General features: G+C 54.2%; 1 protein-coding gene across 2 annotated transcripts in view; it reads left to right on the forward strand.

Annotated features, from left to right (window-relative positions):
* SULF2 (sulfatase 2) overlaps window positions 1–25,665 on the forward strand; it is a 120,765-nt gene that overhangs the window by 56,042 nt on the left and 39,058 nt on the right. For both annotated transcript variants that reach the window (XM_047851754.1, XM_047851755.1), the window contains exon 4: window positions 25,292–25,443. In XM_047851754.1, the coding sequence (XP_047707710.1) occupies window positions 25,292–25,443 (152 nt within the window). The remainder of the gene's footprint in view (window positions 1–25,291; window positions 25,444–25,665) is intronic.

Consider the following 25,665-nt stretch of genomic DNA (forward strand, 5'->3'; position numbering starts at 1 on the left):
GGGCCTCTCTTAATCCTTTGACTCCTGAATCTCCCCCTCGTGAAGTACTTACTACTCCCCATCCTTTCTAACAGTCTCTTCTTCAGTAACCTCATAGACCAGAATTTTGTCAGTGGATTTGCGTGTGCTTCGAGCCGTCCTCCAGCACCCCTTTAATTAATTTCACAAAACCTTGCCTCTTTGACAAGATTTGCAAGCTCATTTTGCAATCCCCGTGCTTTCTGCTAGCCCGGGTTTTGCAGGAAGTGAGAGAGGCAAAGCGGGATAAACAGCAGTTTGTTCACGGGTGTTTCTGTGTGTTGGCTTCTCCGGGAACCTAGAGCTCAATTATAAACACCCTGAAAGGGATGAATTGCCTCCTCGGTTTTTACAAAATGCACTCGGTCCTAACTTTCAGCCCATGTCAGCTGCCCGACCGTGCTCTGTTACCTACCCACGAGTCAGAGTTCTGTCGTGTTCTTGGAAGGAGATGCCTCCCCGCTCTTCACAAAGCCATTGAGAGCAAGGACTCTGCCTGGGTTCCGATCCTGATTCCACTACTTTCTTTTTTTTTTTTTTTTTTTGAATAGGCATTTTTTAATTTAAATTTTAGTTCGTTAACATACAGCGCAACATTGGTTTCAGGAGTAGAACCAGTGATTCATCCCTTATGTACAACGCCCAGTGCTCATCCCAACAAGCGCCCTCCTTAACGCCCATCACCCATCTAGCTAGCCCATCCCCCACCCACCTTCCTCCATCAACCGTCCGTTTGTTCTCTGTCGTTAAGAGTCTCTCTGATTCCTCTTTCTAACTGAGTGAATTTGGACGAGTCATTTAACTTCTTAGTCTCGGTTACCGCAACTAAGGCTAAGGATGTTACTCAGCTCATAGGGTTTTGTGAGGATCAAATACGTTAGAACGGTGATACAGAGTAAGCCCTTAAGCGGTGTTAGCTCTGAGGATGCGAAGAGTTACACAAGCATCGTAGCATCGCACAACCTCCCCCAGACCAGTGTTGCCATGAACGTCACGATGGATCAGCTGATCCATTCAAGTTGTACACACGGCTCCAAATTGGTAGCACGCGCTCAACCTGTCTGTTGATCAGTAAAATGCCAATTAAGCCCACAATGGCCATAGCCCATGTTCAGAGGCCCCATCACAGCAAAGTCTGGCGGGGGGCGGGGGGGAGGGGATGTGGGAAAACAGGAAGCCCCATACATCAGCAGTGGGAATGCACATTGGCACCTCCACGCCAAGAAGCGATTTGGCGATTTCTGGCAAAGCGGAAGTAAATCGAGGGCTGTGGGAACGAAGAGGCGGAAAAACGCACGGAGGTGGCAGTCACGGATTTCCACTGCACTGCTTTGCGGGTGAGGGGGGACGCCTTTTCCGGCGCTTTCTGGCAAATTAGACAGAAGTGTCCATTGTCTCCTCGTGGGGGTCACGCCTTCTTCCATGTTGCCATCTGAGTCTGGCCGTTCTGAGGCTGTGTCTGTGCCCAGCTTCTGCCATCTGGTACAGACGTTCGTAGAGGTGTGGGCACTGGTTGGTGGTGAGCCTTCAGCCCCTCCCTCATTGCATTCTAGAATGCGCCGGCTGTGGAGGGGGACACATCCACAAGAGGGTTCCTTCCCCCTCCTCATCCCCTCACCCTGCTTCATCGTCCTTCAGAGCTCCTGTCAGCGCTTAACATATGTCTGTATATTTGTTGTTCAGCCTCCCGAGTTGGAACATGTCACCGTCCCCCCTTCAGGACCCTGGTTCGAACCCTGCTTCATCCATCTCTCTGGCCCTTTCTGCCACTAACATGCGTTCCGCCATTGATCTCACTGGTTACCTCCCTTCTGAAATGTCAGCTCACTGGGAGCAGGGACTACCTGGGCTGTCCTATCCCGCATCCCGGTGCCTGGAAGAGGGCCTGCCCCGTCCTAGGTGCTCGGGGAGTCGTGGCAGGGCCATCATGGATGAGTCTGCAAATTCCATCCAGAGCCAGCAGCTCCCCCCACCCCCACCCTCCACCAGCTTTCTATGCTCTCTCTTTTCTCTCATGTCTCTCTCCTCCCCACCCCCCCCCCATCCCACCATCTCGGCCCCTCCTCCTTTCTTCTTGGCCCTTCTGCACACGCACAGAGAAGAAAGGACTCGGATTCTTCCCGCGAAACGTCCTCTGGGCCCCTGGTGCAGCTGTCCTGCCTTCACAATGGCGGCCTTCTCTGCACTTGGCCTTTCTCCTAGTTGTGCCCCCCGCTCCCTTCCTCTCCCCTCAAGTGGGCTCACACACACGTGCACACACTGGTCCCTTCTTCCTTCACCCAGCTGCCCCCAGCTCCGGCCTGGGGGTGTGACCGCCCCTCGAAGTAGACCCACCTTACGAGGCTCCCAGGCAGCCCCCCAGGACCCAGGCTGGCCCAGAGCACCCACATCTGTCTTTAAACTCCCGATTCAGCGGTCACTCCCTTTCTCCAAGACCTTTAAGTTTCAAAACAAGTAAAACATTGGTGCAGGAGTCTAGAGAATTCGGCTCTGCTTCTAACTCCTTTGTAGCCTTGGGCTGAGACCCGCCCCCCTCTGGGCCTCAGTTTCCCCGTCTGGGCCTCAGTGTCCCATCTGTGCAGTGGAGTTGCAACGTATACGTGTAAGTTATGCGGTGCCTTTAACAGGACTCCACCCTTGAGGGTCAGGTGACCAGTGCCCACACTTTGGGGGGGTGCTCCCTGGGGCCGGAAGAGAAAGGGGGCCACAGGAAAGACACAGATGGTCACGCTTACCAACTTCTGAAAAGCTGGGAGTGAGGCCGGTGGGTGGAATTTCTGTTTGCCCCCGACCGACGCGGGAGCTCTCTCTCCGTCCCTGCCCAGGAGCTGGCGTATGGGTTTCCAGTGGCCTCTGTAACAAAGCCCCACAAACTGGTGGTTTCAAAGAACGGAAATATATTCTCTCACGGTTCTGGAGGCCAGAAGCCCGAAATCAAGTGTCAACAGAGCCTCGCTCCTGCTGAAGGCTCTCGGAGAAGATCCTTCCTTGCCTCGTCCAGCTCCTGGTGGCCCTGGCAGTCCCCGGTGCTCCTTGGCTTGTGGCCACACTGCTCCAGTCCCTGCCTCTGTGTTCGCGTGGCCACCTCCCTGAGGGTCCCTCTCTTCACATGGCCTTCTCCTGTCTCCTGTGCGTGTCCGTGTCCAAATTCCCCTCTTCTCGGGACACTTAGTCTCTGGGGGAGGGCCTACCCACCCTAATGACTGCATCTTGATGACCATCTACGAAGACCCTATTTCCAAATAAAGTCACATTCACACACACCTGGGGTTAGAACTTGAACGTATATTTTGGGGGACCCGATTCAACCCCCATCAGCTGGGGTCTTCCGTGCACGCCGTCTTATTTAATCCCCACAGCGACGCGTTGACCTCCGTGCAAAGCTGCAGAGTCTTGAGTTAAACGCGGAAACCTTGCAAGCAAGCGGGGACCCTCAGAAAACCCGCTGCCTCCCCCTTCGTGGTCCGCTGTGGTCCTGAGTGTGGAGCGCTGCGGCCGCCCAGCCCGCCGGCGAGTGGCCTTGGTTCTGCTCACCGGGGTCTCTAACTCCCATTTCACTCAGGGAGTCTCTGACTTTGGTGGGCAGTTGAAAGAGTCGTGGAAGTCGAATAAAAGTGAGAGGCAGGGTGACTACACTCGGTGGATGTTTAAAGCCTACCTACTGAGCCTCCAAGAGTTTGAGAGGGTTTTCAGGCTAAGTGTGACCTCTCACAGCCTCTCCCTGGTCCTAGCTGCAACTCCCCAGAACATTCTAGAAGGACCAACACTAGAGCTGCTGGGCCCAACATGGCAGCCACCGGCCACTGGGAACTGTTTAATTTTAAGCTAATTAAAAACAAATCACGTTAAAGATTCTGTTTCTTAGTCACACGGGGCGCGTTTCAAGTGCCCAGTGGGTGCGCGTGGGTTCCAGATCGGATGCTGTAGATACAGAACGTTTTCCATCATCGCAAAAAGTTCTGCAGGACAGCCTCGGGGTAGCGTGTCGTTCAAGCAAAATCTTTTTGGAGGGGGGCACACAAACCTTCCAGAATATAAAAAGAATGACAACAGTGATTTTTAAAAGGCAAGTTGTTCTGGGGCACCTGGGAGGCTCAGTCGGTTGAGCATCCGACTCTTGGTTTCGGCTCGGGTCGTGGTCTCGCGGTCGGGGGATCGAGCCCCACATCTGGCTCCAAACTGAGCGTGGTTGAGAGCCTGCTTGGGATTCTCTCTCACGCTCTCCCTGCCCCTCCCCCACTTGTGTGTGTGCACTCTCTCTGGCTCTCAAGAAGAAGTTTTTTTTAATTAAGAAAAAAATGCGAATTGTTCTTATCGAGCCTTGGCCATGTCCAGACCTTGCTCCTGGTGAGTTACATGATTTATCTTAACGCTCACGTGCGCCTTTGAGGCAGATGCCTCTCCTCCTTCCTGTACTGTTCCCCCTCAAGTCTGAGCATGGCGATCTGGTTCCTTTGCCCTTCCTCTCCAGGCCTTCCCAGGCCATCCTGTGGCTGGGTCATGGATCAGGTTTCAGGACCAAGGGCAGCTATGCAGGAGGGCTCCAAGCTGGGGCCTGTGGGCCCTCCTGTCCATGGACAGGTCCTCATTCTCTGAACACTCGGCACATCCCAGCCCTTGGCCAGCAGGTCACTTCCGGCAGAACCCTCTGTGCCGTTGCAGGGGGAGATCAGAGTAGGAGGGCTTTCAGCGACGGAGGGGAAACTGGGCACCCCTACGCGTCAGCCCGCCCAAGGCCGAAGAGGGGTCTGCTCTCTGCCAGGCCTGTGTGAGCCCTTTTCTACCCAGAGAAACCAAAGTCTAGCGTCTCGAGGGGCCAGGTGGGGAAGGGGGCACCGCCCCACAGCCCAGCCAGATGTGCCCATTGGATGATGGGTGGGCCCAGAGGTGTCAGATCTTCTGATTCGTCACAAGTGTGGTACCCAGATTTTTATGTGAAATTGTCCAGATTTCAAATGTGGACTGTTTGCTGTACTTTAAAAAAAATAAAATAGGGGCGCCTGGGTGGCTCAGTTGGTTGAGCCTCTGACTTCGGCTCAGGTCATGATCTCGCGGTTCGTGGGTTCGAGCCCCTCTGAGCTGTCAGCACAGAGCCTGGAGGCTGCTTCAGATTCTGGGTCTCCCTCTCTCTCTGCCCTCTCCCGCTCATGCTGTCTCTCTCTGTCTCTCAAAAATAAATAAACATTAAAAAAAAATAAAAACACCAGGCAAACCCAAAGCAAACACACCTGTGGGATGGATTCAGCCCACAGGCCACGGGTTTGCAAACTTTTTTCTAACCTGGTGGTTCCCAAGGGAGCACACTGCCCCCTAGGGGCTCGAATCTATGAAAGCGTTTCTGGCGGCTCTAAAAGTTGGGGATGCTGCTGGCCTCCTGGAGGGGGGTGCAGGAACCAGGGACTTTCGATGGCCTGTTGTGCGCAGGAGAGCCCCACGGGGCTCCCATGTTGCCTTGGGCTCCTCGTGGCTTCTGAATCTTCCGCCAGATCATCATATGAGGGGATTCTTTTACGTTTATTGTGATCTGAGCCTTAACCCTAAATCCATTTTATACGTAAACACTCTGAATTGTCCAGGAAGCTAAGTGAGAAGTAAACGGAAGGACTATCATACCTCAATACAGAACTTTTCCAGGAGTCATGCCGTATTACTGAAAATCTCGGCGCCGAGGGCGGGGCCGCCAAAAATATTTGAATGGCCCCCGCCGCGGGCCCACCCACTCTACACCTGTTCCTCACGCTCCTCCGAATCTGCGCCTCGTCCAAGCCCCAGACTATTCCCTCACATCTCCTTGACGGATGTGCTCAGAAGCTCATGCTGAAATTTTTCTTTGTTGTAAATTGCTTTCCTCTTACTCTGCTTATAGACTGTAGTTAGAGCATCGTATTGATGTTTTTGGAAATGATGTGCGTAAGTGGCTTTTGTTACGTGTAGATTTCTTCCAGGAGAATAAGGGACTGTTACAAAATACTTGTCATAGAAATGGACATCAGCCTAATGGCGTCGAGCGCCGCTCTTTGAAGGATCAGCTGCGTGTCAGCGTCCTCCGAGGTGATAATTAAATATCCCATGATCGACAGTCTCCCCAGGCCTTGTTCTGAGGGTCTGTTGTGGATTTTCTCCCCACCTCCCCACCCCCTACCCGCTCCATCCTTCTGGACAAAACCATGCTTTAAAAGGGGCAGAAAGATTTTCAAATACAGCCCTTGCTGATGTTGACTCGGCCAGTGATAAAACCTGTCCCTAGTGCTGGGGGAGCCTGCCCTGCCCAACTCGTCAAGTTTCCGGGACGTGCATGGGCCCCCGGCTTCACCTGCTGGACATGCACGGCCGTCCCAGGGAGTGTGCGGCCAAGGCCAGCATTTAATTCGAGGCCCAGGCAGCCCGCCCTCCACCTCTCCAACCACGACAGCTCAGTCTTCCTCGATAGCAGCGACCTCACCAGAAACAGGCAGGCAGCGTGCAGGAGTGAAGGGACATGGCAGACAGCAGCGTTCAGCCTCTGCTTATTCCTTGCCCCTGCCTCTCCCCAGCCATTAGCTGTTTCTCCTCCCCACCCAGCATCAAGAGGAAGGAAGCTTTGAAAAATGGAATTCTGGGGCGTCTGGTGGCTCAGTTAGTTAGGCGTCCAACTTCAGTTCAGGTCACCATCTCACGGTTCGTGGGTTCAAGCCCTATGTGAGGCTCTGTGCTGACAGCTCGGAGCCTGGAGCCTGCTTTGGATGCTGTGTCTCCCTCTCTCTCTGCCCCAACCCCGCTCGTGCTCTGTGTGTGTGTGTGTCTCTCTCTCTCTCTCAAAAATAAATAAACGTTAAAAAACCAAAAGTTGTTAAAAAAAAGAAAAGGAAAGAAAGAAGAGAAAAGGAAAATGGAATTCTGACCATGTCATTCCCTGCGCGAGACCCTCCCCTGGCTCACCGCTCTTAGAATAAACTCACCACTCATCAAAGCTGCCAAGGCCTTGCACAACCTCGTCCTGCGCCCCTCTCTGGCCACATCTCCTACCTCTCTTCCTTTCTAACAGCACTCAGATCCCTTCTGCTTCCCCGACCTCCCTGCGTGAATTAGCCACCCCCCCCAACCCCTGTCAGCCTCTATCATGATACCTTGCTTTATGTCCTTTGTAGGATTTATCATCCCGTTGAAATGATCTCGGCTGTTGTGAATTTAGTTCTTGCCTGTTTTGTTCATACTGTATCCTCATATCCAAGAACAGTGCCAGGCAGGTACTGGGTACCCAATAAAGATTTGAATGAACGGATGACGCTTCAGCCTTAGGCTTGAAGCAGAAAATGAGACCAAAATGGAATTTGGATCACTGTCTCCCTTTCCCAGCATTCAGAAATATGAGTGCAATTAGTTCAGGAAAACTTAGCTGAGTCCCTGTACTCAAACATTGTCATCAGAACCAATCTTTCTGCTCCTCGGATTTTCTTTCATCTGGCTTAACTTTATTCCTTGGAAGGTTCTCCTTTGTGACCTTAAGATGGCCCTCGCTGGCCCCACCCCTCCAGCACAGCGACCCTGGCTAACAGAGCGAGCCTCTTCCTAGTGCTCCAGCGAAAGTCTCAGGGGAGGCTTTCATTGGCTCAGCCAGGGTCACGTGTCTCTTCTCTACCCAATCACGGTGGCCAGGGGAGGTGGGACACCCTACGCCTTGCCCAGGAGCTGGGAGCTAGAATATGCACCTCAGAAGGCACAGTTACTAAAAGGCAGGAGAATGGATGCTGGGCAGAAAAATAGAACAAGTATCTACTACAGAAACCCAAATCCGGCTTCCCCCCTCAAGGGGCAGGTGGGAGGAGGGCATGTTGCCCAGCTCTCTGCTTCCAGCATGAGATGCCTCCTTCGTGGGTAGTTACGCCCCCACCTTCCTCACCTCCTTTTCCCACAGTTCTCCATTCAGCGAGATCCCATCTCTGGCATCCAGAACTTTTACAACGTTGATTTATCACTTTGTGCAGCAATCCGCGTTTGGTGTCTTTTCAAAAGCGGAAGAAAGAGACTCGTGTTATAACCTTGCAAGCAGCCCAAAGTTAAAAAGATCTGGTTACAGAATATCAGAAATGCCCCGGCCCTAAGAGCTTTGGGGCTCAGGGTTTATTTAATGCATATCTTCCCAGCCCTGCTTCCTCAGCCAATTTGTCTGCCAAAAAAACAAAGACTTCAGTCCTGTGGCATTTTGCATCTAATATTTATAGCGTTCTAGAGTTTGCAAAAGCATTTCCTTCTCATTTATCACTTGTTCCTCAGGAGACCCCAGCTCCACCTCCAGAAAGTTAGAGGGATTGTTTTCCTCTGCCCAGATCAGGAGCCCCTAAAAGCCACACGATGCATGGTGAAGGTCTCACAACTCAGAGCCGTCTTGTGGGCGACAGGGGTGGGATTGAACCTTAGCCTGGACCAGCTCAGCTTCTATTCTGCGCCCCTTGGGACTACATGTGGGTCTTGCAAGATGGCAGCCAGCAGCCTGAGTTCACACTTCAACCCCGAAGATGTTCTGTTTGAATTATAAGGTGTTTTTTTTTTTTAATCTGGAAATTTCACCAAAACATTCGGCCTCCATACTTTGCTTTAAAATGGGGCAGAGGGGGCGCCTGGGTGGTTCAGTTGAGTGTCCAACTCTCGATTTTGGCTCGGGTCATGATCCCAGGGTCATGGGATCGAGCCCCGAGTTGGGCTTTGCCCTGAGCATGGAGCCTGCTTCAGATTCATTCTCTCTCTCTCTTTCTTTTTTTTTTTCTCTCTCTCTCTCTCTCCCTCCCTCCCTCTGCCCCTTCCTCTCTCTCTCAAAAAAAAAAAAAATTAAAAATAGGTAGGTAGGTAGGTAGATGATAGATAGTTGATCTTGCCAAATATCAGCAACATTCCTAGACAGTAGGGGTCAACAGACTATAGCCCACAGAAGTTTGGTGGCTGTTTTTATAAATAAAGTTTTATTAGAACACAGCTCATTCATTTACGTATTGTCTATGGCTGCTTTCACTCTATCGTGGCAGAGTTGAATAATTGCAGCGGAGACCATGTGGCTGCAAAGTGAGAACTGCAGTCCGACCCTTTGCAGGAAAGGTTTGCTGTCCACTACCAAATGGCAGCAGCCAGCTGGATCTGGGTCACAGCTCCCCCCGTCCCCGCCCCCAGTATTTGTTAGAATACAGGTACAGCTGAGGGTGCTTTGGTCCCCAAAGAACAGTGGCTTGGAGGTGGTGGGTGCTTATTTTTCTCTCCTTCCACAGTCTGGGCTCAGGAATGATGATGGGGCTCAGGAATGATCCCTGGGCTCAGGGATGATAACAGTCTGTGATGTTGCCACACCAACCCGGGGGGACTGCCCCTGTCCAAAACCGCTCACCACGCCCACATCCAGCGAACGGGAAGTAGGAAATACAGGGGGGCACACCCACTTCCTGTGGGAACTCCCACCACTCCCACCCATGTCTCCACCAAAAGTTGATCATGGCCACAGCCAGCTGGGAGGGAGGCTGAGAATGTCACCTCCACCCCGGCAGCCTTGTGCCCAGCTAGTAATACTGTTTCTGCGGAGAAGAAGCAAATGGGCACTGGGGTGACACGGCCGACTCTGTGGGAGTTCACAGGCAAGGCGAGAACCTCCGGTCCCCACACACCTCTCCTTCTCTCTTTTTTTTTTTTTTAATTTTTTTTTTTCAACGTTTATTTATTTTTGGGACAGAGAGAAACAGAGCATGAATGGGGGAGGGGCAGAGAGAGAGGGAGACACAGAATCGGAAACAGGCTCCAGGCTCCGAGCCATCAGCCCAGAGCCCGACGCGGGGCTCGAACCCACGGACCGCGAGATCGTGACCTGGCTGAAGTCGGAGGCTTAACCGACTGCGCCACCCAGGCGCCCCACACCTCTCCTTCTCTTATCCTTGGTCCCTTCCATTCCCCTACCGGAGCAACTGAATCTCGTTTGAGTTTCTGTGCCAGCTCGTAAATGATGTGCACTCTCTCCCCGGGGAGGAGGAAGAAAGGGATGTGATGTATTCCAAGGGCAGAGGGAAGGTTGCAGGCATGGGATCCTAAAAAGTGCGTCCCCTTCCCGCATACATTAGCGATTGGGAAATCACTGAGCTGAGTACATTCCTAGGTCTGTTCAAAGTGCTGGGCCAGGGAGAGGCTGAACTGTACTTTGGAAGCTGGAGTGCCCGGCGGGGACCGTGGGCAGGATTCTCACTCGCCTTGGGGAAAGAAACACGGTCGTCTTTGACGGCATGAGCTGGGTCGATCCCACCAAACTCCTGGAAGTACTTCCTACATCCGGCCTCCCGCTAGGTTCTCCTCCCCCCCCCCCCCCCCCCCCAGTCCACGGGGCTGCTGTCCTCCCATCCTGACCCCTTATTCCGGAGCCCCGGGCCCTCTTCTCCTGCAATACGCATTCCCTAACTGGGGATTTTACCCCTTGGAGAGCCACATGCCCCCCTTGGCATCTGTGCGGACCCTTTTCAGAATACGTTCAAAGTTAAACGCAAAGAAGAAAATACACGGGATTGCAGAGGAAGCCAGTTATATCAAAATACATTCATCACAATACTGTCGAACTGTGATATGTGTGCTTCTTCCCACGTTCAGTGACACGACGTGGTGGTTATTGAGCAGATAACTGGTAGGTCTTACAACTCGCATGATTTCATAGTAATGCTGGCTTCAATGATAGTTTGAGAGGTCTGTTCATTGGAATGCGATGTGAAAATATCTGACTTCTGGGGACCCAGGCACAGGTACTACTGTGACTGTGACTTGTCACCTTCATTTCTTATTAAAGGAGATGCTAGTTAGGGGATAATGAAAACAAACACACATGTAGTTTTTCCATCCGAATTCAGGAACCGCAGATTAAGAACCCCTTCCTTAGGGGCGCCTGGGTGGCGCAGTCGGTTAAGCGGCCGACTTCAGCCAGGTCACGATCTCGCGGTCCGTGAGTTCGAGCCCCGCGTCAGGCTCTGGGCTGATGGCTCGGAGCCTGGAGCCTGTTTCCGATTCTGTGTCTCCCTCTCTCTCTGCCCCTCCGCCGTTCATGCTCTGTCTCTCTCTGTCCCAAAAATAAATAAACGTTGAAAAAAAAATTTTTTAAAAAAAAAGAACCCCTTCCTTAGGTGATCTCATTCAATTCCATGATATTAAATGCCGTTGACATGCTGACCCCTCCCACGTTTCTACTCCCAGCCCAGACCTTGCCCTTGAACCTGAACGCACGCATATCTCCAGATGCCCTCTGTCTCCACCTCCACTAACCGACTAACGAGAACCTCAAGGTTAACGTGGCAGACCTCAAGCTCTTCGTCACCTCCACCACAGGACCTGCCCCTCCCGCGGCGCCCCCTTCCTAGATGATGACGGGTGTCCTTGGTGCTCAGGACAGAAACCTCCAAACTGTCCTCGACTCCTCTCCTTCCCACGCCACAGCCAATCCATCCACAGACCTTGGCAGTTCCACCTCCAAAAATAGCCTGAAACCAGCCGAGCCCTCCACCCCCGCCCGCTTACAACCATCCCCGCCTCTCTCCTGAATCACGGTGACAGCCTCCGGGGGTCCTGCCTCCCCGCTTCGTACTGTCCTCAATCCTAGAACATAAGCGCCACGAAGGTGTGGTTTTGGTTGTTCACACGCTTCCTTTTGTTCAGTGGTGTCCCTGGTACCTAGAACCAAGCCTAGCGCAAAAGCTGTGCTCTTCTGAATGTTGAATGAATGAATGAATGAATGCATGCATGCATGCACATGTAACATCCTGATAAGTAATGTTAAACTACGAACGGCGAGCAGCATTGTGGGGGCAGTTTCCCTGTGTTTCCTCATTGAACGCTCCCCAACGACTTTGTCAGGCAGGCATATTATTATCCCCATTTTATGGTTGGGAAGACTGAGCTGGACTTAAACCCAGGCCGTCAGGTCCAGAGCCCCCCATACGCAACCTCACGCCCGACTACCCCCATGCCCCACACACCTGGCAAGAGTCCCGGGGATGATGTCCGGCCCCGCCCCCCGTTCCCATGCTGATGCTCTGAGAAAGGCCAGGCCCTCGGGCTCTGGGAATGGCCTTCCCTCAGCAGCCCACGGGCAGATAAAGCTTGGGAGGGTGGAGCATGGGGCATGAACTCGGTGTGGGAATCTCTGTCCCGCCTGGAATTCCAGCAGGAGGCGCTCTGGAGAGGGTAGTCGGGGGCCTGTTAAGGAGCAGGGTCTCTGGGATAACAAGGTCCGTTTGTCCTTGTCCCTGACTTCAGCTGTCGAGCAGTCCACTTGCCGTTGCCTTTGTCCCTGCCCCCCACCCCGGGGGACAGTGACGGGACGTGCCATTCTGCAGAGATGTGGTCCCGCAGGGATACAGTCCTGAGGGATGTGGGGGAGGGTAGTGTGGAGACAGCCTCCCGGGGTTTGAGTCTCAGTTCTGTCACTCACCAGCTGTGGGACGTTGGGCACAAAAAAGACTTCACCTCTCTCTGCCTCAGTTCCTCCAGCTGTAAACTGGGGACAAAAACCGCGTCTGTCTCATTGGGTTGTCGTGGAACATCGTCATCCTCTAACCTAGCGGTTCTCAGAGTGTGCCCCCAGGAGCCCTGGACCCACAACCATTTTCTTGATGATGCGGAGACAGGATCTGCCCTTCACCCTTATTTGCTTCAAGTTTGCAGTGTTCTCTGAGGGTGCATAACATACCCACAGTTCTCTAAAAAGGGCACGAAAATACCCCTCTCCTTTCTGTGTGCGTATCTAGCAAGGCTGGACTTTTCTTGAAACGTCACCAAAACAACATATCTCACCAGGCTGCACGCAGGAGTAGACCTGAGAATCCATCTGTCTTCTGCTAAACCGGACTCCAGAGAGACTGGCAAAAATGTAAAAACAGTGCAGCTCTCCTCACTGATTTTATTTTGTTTTGCTAAAATGCTTACCATTTTTAAAAAAACACATACTAACAAGTAGGTTTATTGTTACCATTTTTAGATAATGTGTTTGAGACTTGTCAGTTCTCTGACGTGGTAGCGATCTCTAGGTAGCTAACGGGGGTCCTCAAGAATCGTTCAGAGTCACTAAGAGTCTAAAGGGACCTTGGTAACCGAACGATCGAGGACCGGGGCTGCTGACTGGCCCTGGCCTTGGGCTCTTCCGCAGTTTTGCAGGGCACCCCACAGTGAGTCCTGCCCCACGTGGATTAAATGGATCCAGATTCAATCGAACAGATGCCACGAAATCAAACAGAAACACAATGATGTAAGAATTCTCTCTGCTTCTCCACTCAGAGATGATGCAGCCGCGTGATGGGCGACGGGAATCTGCTCTTACCCCGGGGGGTGGGGGGGTGTGGTTCCCCCCCCCCCCCCGCCTCCTATGACCTGGGTGTTTGGTGGGTCCATCATTTGCTCATTTGTGCCACAAACGTCTGTTGAGGTCTCACTGCTTCCCAAGCTCTGTTCTAGATGCGGGGACACGGGCGGGAATGAGGCACGCAGGAAGCCCTGACATCAGGGAGCTGATGCTTCTCGTTGGGCAGGCAGGTGATAAAGACCAGAAGACAGTTGCATTTGTCCAGTGGGGAGAAACACCACGGAGAAACAAAGTGAGGAGAAGAGGGAGCACCGGGGTAGGGAGAGACCATTATAATAGGGTGGTTCGGGATGTAACCCAGGAAGGTGATATTTGAGCGAGTGCCTGGAAAAGGTGAGGAAGCGATCCAGGCAGGCGTCTGAGGAAGGGGGTCCTTCAGAGGGAACAGTGAGGGCAAAGGCCCTGAGGCAGAAATGAACTCGGGCCTGGGAAGACAGGAGGAGGCCGCCGTGGCTGGAGGAGAATGGATCAAGGCAACATGAGGGAGATGAGGTCAGAGAGGGGACGCAAGACAGATCCCATGGAACCTTGCGGGCCACGAGCCACCGAAGGGTTTCACGCAGGGCGGTGGTTTTATCGGATTTGTGATTTATCAGATGCCTTGTGGCTGCAGTGGCAGAAGACGAGGGAGGAGGCTCCGGCAGGGTCCGGGTGGGCGAAGGTGTGGCTGGGACCCCGAGCCGGTCACCGGGAGATGCGGAAAGGGCTCCGTCCTGGGTCCATTCTGAAGGGAGAGCCTCCGTGAAGGGCCGTCAGTGGACGTGAGTGGGGACAGAGGAGCCAAAGAGCCCGGCAGGTGCGTGGCCTGGAGAGTCTGGCGCTTGCTGGAATGTCGGCAGAGAGGCAGGTGCAGGGCACCGAGCAAGAGTCCAGCCTGATCCGCCGGTTGGGCACCAAACGAGTTGACCTGAACGTAGATAATGAGGTTTGTAATCATCCAAACGACACATAAAAATGGGGAAACACCTGAAAGAGGCCCACAGACGTCTGGGACGTGGAAGGTGTCGCGAGAAGCAGAGACCAAACCCCTGGCGTGTGAAATGGAGCGGTTTGTTCTGGGCAAGATGGACTTTCCAGAAGGTTCTACTTCATGTTTCACTGGCCTCTCCGAACTGCTCTGGCAAACGTCGCGTAGCGTCGTTGGCCCGGCCCTGCGCTCCGGCCCATCTTTACCAATCGATGTGGGTCGTGCCCGGCCCGTTGCTCTGTGTGGCGTAAACATCCTCGCCCAGGCTCATTCCAGAGTCTCGGAGGGGCCCGGTTATTTTTCCGAGATGGTGTCACCTCTGGTGTCTATTTTCATTTCTCCAGAGACCCGTGTTTTCATCCCCGGCTCAACCCCCAAAAAGGAAGCGGCTTCTGTTTTAGGGACTCTGGGCCAGACATCATCTCATGGGTTGCCGTTCCTGTTTTATAGATGGAATTACCGAGGCTGAGAGAGAGGCACTCACTTGCCCCAGGAGACCCAGGCCCTCCGACTCCGGAAACCAGGCCCTTGAGAGCCACACTGCACCACCCCCCGCCCCCACATCACTGGAGACCCGCACCCAGCCCAGTGTTTCTCAGCCCGAGCTCCGGGTCCTTGTCTGTGGTGAGGGCCACCCTGTGCCCGGTAGGGTGGTTAGCGCGTCTCTTGTCGGGCCAGCAGCACTCTATCCGACAGCTGGGACTACTCACAGTGTCTCCAGACATTGCCTGGTGTCCCCCAGGGAGCACTCGCCCCAGCTGGCCCGATCCTTGTTAAGAGTACTCCGACACAGGAGAGAGGGAGGCTTGAGACCCTGGTCAGCGGCAGCTTTGCGCTGTGTGGCCTGTGTCTCACACCCAAAACCGTTGACCCGGTCACCTCGTCAGCAGCTGTGACTATGTGTCCGCTCCAGGCCAGGTACGGGAGGGTACCGCAGCGCCCTGAAGGGGCCCGTGCCCGGGGACATGATGATAAACGAGGAAGCAAACATCCACGGGTGATTTCAGAGAGTACAGAGGGCCACAGAGAAGGTAAACAGCCCAGCACAGGAGGACGGGGACCTTGAGGCGGGGCGATCCGGGCCGCTGCTCAGCAAGGTGCCATCTGATCTGAGACATCCCAGTGAGTAGGAGCCAGTCCACGTGAGGGGGGCGCAGGCGCATGTCTGAGGTAGAGAGAAGAGCAGGTGCCAATGCCCTGAGGTGGCAGTGTGTTGGGCGCGCTTTAGGGAACGAGAGGCCGGGAGTGGCTAGAACAGAGGGAGCAGAGGGGCGAGCGGTGGGAGACGGGGGCAGAGGTAGCGACACTCGCGGGCAGCCAGGCCCTGAAGGGGGAGGGCAAGAGCAGTCTCGGGTTCAGAAGGGTCTTCCTGGCTGTTTGGGGGTGACTGCGTTACGGGAAGGCAAAAAGGGACGCGGCAAGATGAGGGGAGGCCGTTTCCACTGTGAGCGAGGAAATGAGGATAAAGAAGCAAGACACGTTTCCATCACTTTTGAGACCTTCCCACCTGAGGGTCTTTTGCCTCTTTTATTCGGAGTCCCAAACACGGGATCTGGGGAGTCAGGTTGCAGCTGTTGAGCAACTGTCTCCTCGGGGGGCCTTCCAAAACTCCAACCCTTTCTCTGCCTCTGAGTCTCCTAGCTCAAGATGCAAAGTCCCAGAGTAGAGTCTGATTGGCCAAGCTCAGCCATACACCCACCCCTTAGGTGGGAAGGAGCACCCTGATTGACAGCTGGGACCTTTGTATTTGGGAAGAACCAGGGATGCGGTGGCTGTGGCTTTTCATGGGTTACCTGAAGGAAAGGCGTGTGCTTGTGTATTCATGCATGTGTGGGTATGTTTGCTCCAAAATACGGAGGAAACTCCCAAGTCAAAATGGATAAACATTCATTGAAATATTTAGATCTGAATATAAATCACGAAATGTAGCATGATTCAACCAGTCAACTCTGGAATATTTCGACTCATAGTTGTTTATCCATTATTGCTAATGTAGGCTGTGGGGAGAGATGGTGTGGGGACAAATGTGCATTGGGAGACGCCAGTGTCCTTAAAACAGCCCGGCTGACAGCTCCATCCAGATGGCCCACGAGGGGCGGGAGAAAGCTCCCCCCCCCCCCGGCAGTGGGTACTCTGAGTCCCACCAGTCCCGCTTGCTGGGCATTTCTCCACGTTCCTTACACCTGTTGGTTCCTTCCCCCCGCATGAGGGTAGGCAGTGGCTTGCTGTCATTGCTGTGCCCCAAGGCACAGAGGGGTGAGGTCACTTGCCTGGGGTTCCACAATCGGGAGGTGACAGACCAGGAGACTCTGGCTGCAGAGGCACGCTCTCGGCCGTTCTCCTGTGTCGCCTCCCGCGTCACCCAGACAGAGGACTAGCTCGTGGCTGTCCTGAGGTTCAAGGGTCCCCCACCCCGGGCCCAGCCCGCTCTCCAGCACAGAGAGATGCCCCCAGCATTCCTGTTGCAGAAACCCTCCTTCGCCCCCGTATCCAAAACGATGCCTTCATCTGCCCTCCTGAGCGAGGTTTACCGCCAGCTAATCTCAGTCTCCAGTCCCTGCAACACACGGCTTTTAGAGACCACAAATGCGATTATGACGAGGCAATTTCAGTTAGATTCAGGGCTGGGAGAGATAACAGAAGGGCCTGGTTCTCCCATCAGACTCTGAATGGCTCCCCAGCAGCACTTAACTCAGACAAATGGAGGAAGCAGCCGGGAGGGGAATGGGCACAGCAGCTTTCCGCTGAAGGGCCGCCTGCCCCGGCCGGCAGGACCGGGAGGGAGGGTTTCAAAAGTCCTTGGGGGTTAATCAATCCCCTTAAAGTTGGCGGCGAGGGAGGGTGGATTTTGACATCGGTCCCTGCAAGGGCTCTATTAAATAAGGTATTAATTGAGCAGGGAGGGAGACCCGTTGGCCATGACGAAACTAACGCTTAGCGGGCCTACGTCGTGTGCCGGGTCTGAGCAGTACAGGCATGTCTCAGAGATGTCGCGTGTTCAGTCCCAGACCGCCACAACAAAGCCAACAGAGCACTAAAGCAAGCCAAAGGAATTTTCGGTTTCCCGTGTGTATAAAAGTGATGTTTACATTAAGTGTGCAATAGTGTCGTAAAAAAGCAGTGCCTGGGGGTGCCTGGGTGGCTCAGGCCGTTAGGCGTCCGGCTCTTGGTGTCGGCTCAGGTCGTGATCTCACGGTTTCGTGAGTTCGAGCCACGCGTCGGGCTCTGTGCTGATGGCGGGGAGCCTGCTTGGGATGCGCTCTCTCTCTCTCTCTCTCTCTCTCTCTCTCTCTCTCTGCCCCTCCCCCACTCACGCTGTCTCTGTCTCTCGCAAAGAATAGAGTTAAAAAAAATTTGTTTTAATTAAAAAAAAGGCAGCGCACATACCTTAATTTAAAAATATTGCTAAAAGGGGCGCCTGGGTGGCTCAGTCGGTTAAACGTCCGACTTTGGCTCAGGTCATGATCTCGCGGTCCGTGAGTTCCAGCCCCGCGTCGGGCTCTGGGCTGATGGCTCAGAGCCTGGAGCCTGCTTCCGATTCTGTGTCTCCCTCTCTCTCTGCCCCTCCCCCGTTCATGCTCTGTCTCTCTCTGTCTCAAAAATAAATAAAACGTTAAAAAAAATTTTTTTAAAAATAATGCTCGCCATCATCTGAGCCCTCAGTGAGTCGTAGTCACTGATCGCAGATCACCATGACAGATGTAACAGTGGTGAGAAAGTTTGGAATGTTCCAAGAATGGCCAAAACGCAACACAGAGACACAAAATGAGCAAAATGCTGTTGGGGAAAAAGGGTGCCAGTAGGCTTGCTGGACTCGGGGTTCCTCACGCTTTCAATTTGTAAAACATGCAGTGTCTGTGAAGCACAATTAAACGAAGCATGTGGGGCGCTTGAGTGGCCCAGGCGGTTAAGCCTCCAACTTCGGCTCAGGTCATGATCTCACGGTTCGTGGGTTCGAGCCCTGCGTCGGGCTCTGTGCTGACAGCTCGGAGCCTGGAGCCTGCTTGGGATTCTGTGTCTCCCACTCTCTGCCCCTCCCCTGCTCACGCTCTGTCTCTCTCTTTCTCTCAAAAATAAACATTAAAAAAATTTTTTTAATAAAAATAAAGCGAAGCACGAGACCACGTGGTGTGCCCAGATGTGTGTGTGTTAGTTCGGTCAGCAAACCCACGACATGGATACTGTCATCTTCCCCATTTTACAAATGGAGAAACTGAGGCATCAGAAGATTAAACTAGTTGCCCAAGGACACACAGCTTTCAGTGTTGCAACATATCTCTGAAAGACCCCCCCCTTTTTTTAAATTTTTTTTAATGTTTATTCATGTTTTGAGAGAGAGCATGAGAAAGGGAGGGGCAGAGAGAGAGGGAGACACAGAATCAGAAGCAGGTTCCAGGCTCCAAGCTGCCAGCACAGAGCCCGACGCGAGGCTCAGACTCACAGACAGTGAGATCATGACCTGGGCCAAAGTCGGACGCTTAACCGACTGAGCCACCAGGCGCCCCATCTGAGGGCCCCTTTAACATGGAGTGTTTTTGCTGGCGTCCTTCCTCTGGGACATCTTCACCCTTTCTGTCATGATCACATTGTATCGGTGACTGAGCTGTCTGGCTGCAAATGGAGAGCTTCCCGCCCAGTGCATGTCGACCATCCCCACGGTCAGCTTCGTTTCCTCTCGGGCTCCTTTTCCCTTCCCCTCATGTTTCCACTTCAGCTAGCTTTTCGTTTCTTGGTTGCTCCCTCTCATCTCTGTTGGCCACTTCTCCTCTTCGACAATCCACTTTTGTAACGGGTCTTGTAGACATATCACCAGGAGACAGGGAGGCAACCCAGCCACGCGCTCTGCTGTCTGTGCGTGAACCGAGTATCAGATCCACGGGGACCGGTCACCGACAGCCTTTGCAAGAAATGACGTGACCGGCCCCTGGTCCTGATGTGTGTGTTCCTTACACAGTGATTGGTGGACGGGAGGGCCAGTAGCCACGTGTGTTACTTTGTGCAATTACAGTTAATGTGCCTCGGTGGCTAAGTCGGAACCGTGTTGTGGGAGACTGAACTGGGGAAAGTGACATTTGCGTGTATCGGGACCACGCAAGGCGAGGACCGCCTGTGGCTGGCTGCTCTGTTCTTGTTGTCACTGCCGTTGGGTCGGTGGGTCGTCCCTTTGCGCCCTGGAGCCCCCTCGCTGCCTTGGCCCAGTTCAGAGTCTACTTCTGGCCCCTGTTTCTCCGGATTAAACACAGCCCTGTTTCCATCCCTGAGGGATCCCTCACCCCGCACAGGGAATTTTGCTCATAACACCAAGGGTTGAAAATCCCTTCCTACAAAGGGCCGGATAGTAAATGTTTTGGACTTGCGGCCACACGGTCTCTGTTGCAACAACTCAACTCTGCCATCGTGTGCACGCGGCCATAACGACTATATAAACACATGGGTGTGGCTCTGTTCCAGTAGAAGTATTGACAAAAACAGGTGGCAGCCGGATTTGCTTTGCCAAACCCTGCTCTCCGCTAAGCGTCTCATCTGCTTTTCCTTGAGTCTTTTGATCGCAAGTGCGAGAGCTCAACTGAAAAACTGAATTAAGCAAACAGAACAACCACCCCCTCTTGGTGGCAAGATGGCTGCCAGCAGCTTCAAGTTTATGTCCCCATCAGCTTTAAGCCATCTCGAAGAACGTCCCTTTTCCGGGAGCTCCCTCGAAGTCCCAGGGCTCACTCTCATTGGCCCAGCTTGGGTCACATGCCTGGCCCTGAACCAATGACACGTAGCCAGGGGAAGGTAGTCCTCTGATTGGCCCGGCTGAGATTATGCCTGCCACCCTGGCGTCTGGAGTTAAGATCAGCCCATGTGACTTAAGTAAGGAAGTAATGGTACCCAAAGGACCACAGTCAGGATCAAGCAGGCAAAATAAAAGTCGCCACTTCCAGGGGTAAATTTCCACCCTGTGCCTGGTACGCGGGAGGCAGTGAGCGCTCCATCCTTTCAACTGATGCCAGCCTGCTCCCGAGGGGCGGCGTCAGCCAGCACATTATCGGTGGCCTTTCCTGGCCTGGCATTTAATTCCTCTTAACCTGCCTGCCAAGTTATTCCACCCCCACACCAGCCCCCGGTTGTTCTCTCTTTTGCGCCGTCCCGGCCGCGAAAGCTAAACGCTCGGGGCTCCAGCCAGGACATGGGCTGTATTTTTAATCTTGATTTTAATTCTAGCTCATTCTCCTGGCTGTATCTCCCAGCCCCGGAGCCCCAGGGCCCACGCTAATTTGCTTCTCCCACCTCAACTGGTACCAGAATAACCATTTTAAAAACCGCCTGGGGGAAATCTAATCAAATGAGAGCAAAATCTAATTTGGCACTAAAAGCCTTTGACTGAAGCCCTGTTTTCTAGGGTCTCGTGGAGCCTGAATAGTAAACTCTTTCTGGATTTTTTTAAGAGTTGGGGGTTGGAGAGAGTAGAGAGATGTGAAAGAGGGCATTCCAGCGGAGGAAGTGGCCTCGGCCGCTTTGACACCCGTGGCATTGGGCGATAATGGGCAGGGGTGGGCTTCCCCAGGCGGCCCCCCTCCAAGAAAGTTATCCCACTGGCCGGGCCAAGATTGAAGCTCTTTAGCATCCCAAGCTGCACCTTCATCAGAAAGACCTTGGTCCAGATCTTCAGGGACAAACCATAGGATCCCACGCCAGGGTTTGGGGGACCTAGGAGAGAACCCAGTTGTCCCAGCAGGGAGATTCAGGGTGCCTTTTTCCCAGGTCTTTTGTTCACCCTTCAGGGTGAACCTGAGGGAAGTTGTATGTTTCTGAAGCTACTTGAGGTCTTGGGTTGCTTTCAGAATGTGTCCCGATTCCAGGAAAATGCACACAACATGTAAAATCTGATGTATAGTATTTCATGGGACGTGTGGGCCCTTTTCAGTTTCCCCATCATGCCTCCTGTGGCTTCTGCTCACGACCTGGTCCCTCTACCCTGTGACGTCATCTTCTCCCTTCCTCAGTGGCTTCCCTGTGTTCCTCAAATGCCTCCAAGCTTGTTCCTGCCACAGGACCTTTGCACTTGCCGTTTCCTCTGTCTAGAGCAGTTTCCCTTGTATTCCTATTCCCCCTGATTCGTCCTCAGCAGCCTTCCTTGACTGCTCAAGCCCTTGGTACCTGCCGGGGTCCATCTCTAGCCACTTTGTTGGAACACCATCTTCATTTTCTTCATCACTTTGTTTTTACCAACAGCATCACCTCTGTGATCACAGTTCCCCCGCTAGAATGTCCACCCCAAGAGGGCAGGGACGCTGGTGGCCTCATTCACTGCTGTGTTGCCATCGCCTGGGACGGCTCCTGGCATACCATCGGGGCCTAATAAACGGGTGTAGATAATGTGAATCCACATGTGCTCAGGGCAGTGTCACCCCAAACCGAGCGGTTTCCATGGGCTTCCACCAGGCCTGGGTACAGTGATGTGCTATTTCCTGAAGATTTTCCTCTCAAATGTTTTACGCTTTTGACTTCAGTGTCTACAAAGGGAAACTCCCCCATCACCACCAGTGTTTGTCACGAATGGAAAGTGCCGGGGCTCCATAAGGGGGGGGGGGGGGAGAGCTCCTTAAATTTCAACCTCTTCCTGGGGCGCCTGGGTGGCTCAGTCGGTTAAGCGGCCGACTTCGGCTCAGGTCACGATCTTGCAGTCCGTGAGTTCGAGCCTCGCGTCGGGCTCTGGGCTGATGGCTCGGAGCCTGGAGCCTGTTTCCGATTCTGTGTCTCCCTCTCTCTCTGACCCTCCCCCGTTCATGCTCTGTCTCTCTCTGTCTCAAAAATAAATAAGCGTTAAAAAAAAAATTAAAAAAAAAATTTCACCCTCTTCCTAAGGTAGACCGTCTGGGCTTTCGCAGGAAACGTTTGCTGACCCCTGCCGTGTGTCATTCTTCCCCAAGGAGGAGGAACAGGAGAGAGGGGAGAGGGGCCGGCAGGGTTTATCAGAGTAGAGCTCCCCACATATGGAAAGACCTCACATCAAATGTGAGGCATAAGGTCACTGAGGTTTAGCAGACCTTGTTTCCTGGACGGTACTTGATCTCTAGGGGCCTTTTCAGCCCTCGCCACGTGGTTCTGTTGCTGAGGAGGGGGGACAGGTGCGGGTGGCAGGTGGAATTGTTTAGCTCCGCGTTTCTCACCCGCAGACTGTAGGCATTTTACACGGGATGGTTGGTGCGGGGCCTCCCAAGCGCCATGGGATGTTCAGCCGCATCCCTGGCCTCGGCCCCCTGGATGCCGTCCCAGATTGCACGTCCCAGCCCCATCTGTAACAAAACCGAAAACCTCTGTGGACATTGCCGAGTGTCCCCTGAGGGGCAAACTGCCCCTGGCTGAGCGCCACTGCTTTCGGGGAGGGCCGCGAGTGTCTGAACGTGCCGTGTTCCGGAGGGAGAAATCCAGGCCTTCCGCTCGCCCGGGCCTTGGACGCTGAGGCCCCTTAGTCCGGCCGACATCTCAGTCCTTGTGCCCTGACACCCGCTGGGAACACACAGTCGCTGTGTAAGTGGACACCCGCCACCTGACTGCTTTTTTTTTTCTTTAATGTTTATTTTGGAGAGACACAGAGACAGAATGAATGTGGGTTGGGGCAGAGAGGGAGGGAGACACAGAATCCAGGCTCTTCGCTGTCAGCACAGAGCCCGATGCGGGCCTCGAACTCTCGAGCTGTGAGATCGTGACCTGAGCCAAAGCCGGACGCTCAGCCGACTGAGCCACCCAGGCGCCCCTACCTAACTGCTTTTACTCTCTGAATATCGGATGTTACCCGGGACTCCGAGCCCGGTGGCCAGTTTCCCTGCCCCTCCTCCCCGGAAAGCTCGGGTTCTTTCTATGTCCACTTTGCCCCCCGGCCACGCAAAGGGAGGCCCCACCTGGGCTTATCCTGAAGCTGCTCGGGACCCTCTCTTCCTGTTTTCGCCTCCTCTGGTGCCCAGATCCTTCCAAGAGGTGCTTCCTCAGCCTCCTGGCCCAGCTGGTGCCAGGGGAGGATTGAATGGACGTGCGTCCCTTTGTCCTGTGCCACGGGGACTCGGGAATTGGCTGTTCGGGTCCTTAAGGGGGCTTCCCACCCCGAGGCGGTCCCAGCCACCTGCCAGGTCTCCAGGAAAATGTCCCCATGGAGGGCTCCAGCTTATCCCTGCTCTCCTGACCCAAGCCAGGTTGGGGGTGAGGGGCAGGGGGTCATCTCATCCTCTGCTGCCAGCACAGCCCGGCCCCAGGCCACTCCTTCTCCTGTGGATGTTCACCTCCCCGTCTGTGTCCTCTCATCTTCGGCTCTGAACAGGCACCTGCCCAACACTCGCACTTTGCCGGGCACGAGGCACCCTGCAACCCGCTTCAGCAGCCCCAGCTCTCCCACTCTTGAGCCCTCAGTGCTGGTTCTCGGGTGTCTCCGAGGCCCCGGTGTCCTCATCTGAAGGAGAGAGCCGGCATAGGGCCTCTGTCCCTGGAGAAACGGTCACTTCGAACTGGCTTTATCGGTTGTAATTTTTAAAACTCCCAGTCGCTCGCTGAGAAGAAAAAAGAACAAGAAAGGACCACCGAGAGGATCTTGTCTGCTCCCTCCTCCCCCACCGAGGGTTTTTTGGTGAATCACGGTCATTTTTCTTTAAGCTCTGTGGCCAGTGTCGAACATGCACGTGGGGAAGCGCGTGGCTCCTGAACGTCTAGCTCAGTGGGGTTTCACCAACCGAAGCACCGGCGTTGCAGCGAGAGAGAGAACTGAGGCTGTGCCCTGGGAGGCGTGCCCTGCCCGCTTGCTTTCCTCCCCTGTACGTCCGTTTTCCCCGTTTTGGAGCATCTTCTGAATGAGACCGTGCGGTGTGCGTTGTTCCATATCTGGTTTATTTCTCTTAACGTGATTAGGTGGTTGAGACGCGCCTGGGTGGTTGTTTCTTTTTGAGAGCGAGCGTGCGCACGCGCAAGTCGGGGGTGGGGGGCAGAGGAAGAGAGGGGGAGGGAGAGAGGATCCCAAGCAGTCTCCATGCTCAGCACAGAGCCCGACGTGGGGCTCGATCTCACGACCACGAGATCTTGACCGGAGCCGAAATCGAGAGGCGCACGACCGACTGAGCCGCCCAGGCGCCGCAAGACGCGTCTGTGTTATTAAACAACGACATCCCGCGACGGGAACATCCAGCAGGATCCTTTGGTTGACGGGCATCCGACTGGCTCCTAGCTAGCTAGCTGCTGTCGTGAAGAGCGCTACCCTCAGCGCGTCCTGCTCACGCTCGTGAACCAACGAATGCTTTACCGTCGAGCGAACACCCAGGGTTCGAATCGCTGGGGCACAAGGTGCGAGCGCGCTCAAGTTCAGCAGACGCCGCCAGCCGGGGTCCCGCAGGAGGCGGACCCGCCCACGTGGCCCTGGCCGTGTTTAAAGGGCCCGCGTTCCACATCACCAGCAACAATCGGCACCGTTCGCTCTTGTGTTCTGGTCCCGTGTCGTAGACGGCGTTCAAGGGGCCCATCAGCCTGCACGGGAAAGAATCGCACTCTTACTTTTATGGCCCTGCACCGTCGCTTAGCATCGCCTTCGGCGAGGAAGGTAGACCACGCACCGTAACCCGAGAGGATCTGTCGTTTGGTCGTCGTACGAGTCCCCGATCTCGTCGTGCCCCACGGCACTGGTTGCAGATGCCAGAAAATGTTCTCACTTATCACCCCTGTGAAATCATTGTTCTTCCCAAGGCCCTTTACCAGCTGTTTTGAGAGGGCGGGTTACTAGATGGCACGTTCTTTCAACATTCGGATAATTACGTTTCAGAATAATTTACGCGCTCTCTAATCCTATATATTTTATTTTAGGCTTCGCCTGCTTTCGAAGGGCTCGGTGGCTCGGGGTAGCGCTGCTTTCACACCTCGGGGACACGGTGGTCGGGTGGCAGAGAGGGCTCTTGCTGACCGTGTTCTCACGTGGCCTCCTGACCCTTCTCCCCCTCCAGCTTTCTTCGGGAAGTATCTTAACGAATACAATGGCTCCTACGTGCCACCAGGCTGGAAGGAGTGGGTCGGCCTCCTGAAAAACTCCCGTTTTTATAACTACACGCTCTGTCGGAACGGGGTGAAGGAGAAACACGGCTTCGATTACTCCAAGGTACGTCCTGCGTGGCCCCCTCGGCGGGGGTGGGGAAGGGGGTGGCAGCGCGGAGCGTGACCCGGGAGCTCCACTGCCTGGCTTTGGAGGGTGACCCTGCCCTGGACGAGGGATCTCGCGCAGCCAGCGCGTATCATCTCGGTGTTTTCATCTCTCGCGTAACAGTCTCTGAGAGCGTTGTCCGCAATCTGCCGGGGCAGAACATTCTGGCAGAAAGCGCAC

This window comes from Prionailurus viverrinus, chromosome A3 (genome assembly GCF_022837055.1).
Source record: "Prionailurus viverrinus isolate Anna chromosome A3, UM_Priviv_1.0, whole genome shotgun sequence".
NCBI classification, from domain to species: Eukaryota; Metazoa; Chordata; class Mammalia; order Carnivora; family Felidae; genus Prionailurus; species Prionailurus viverrinus.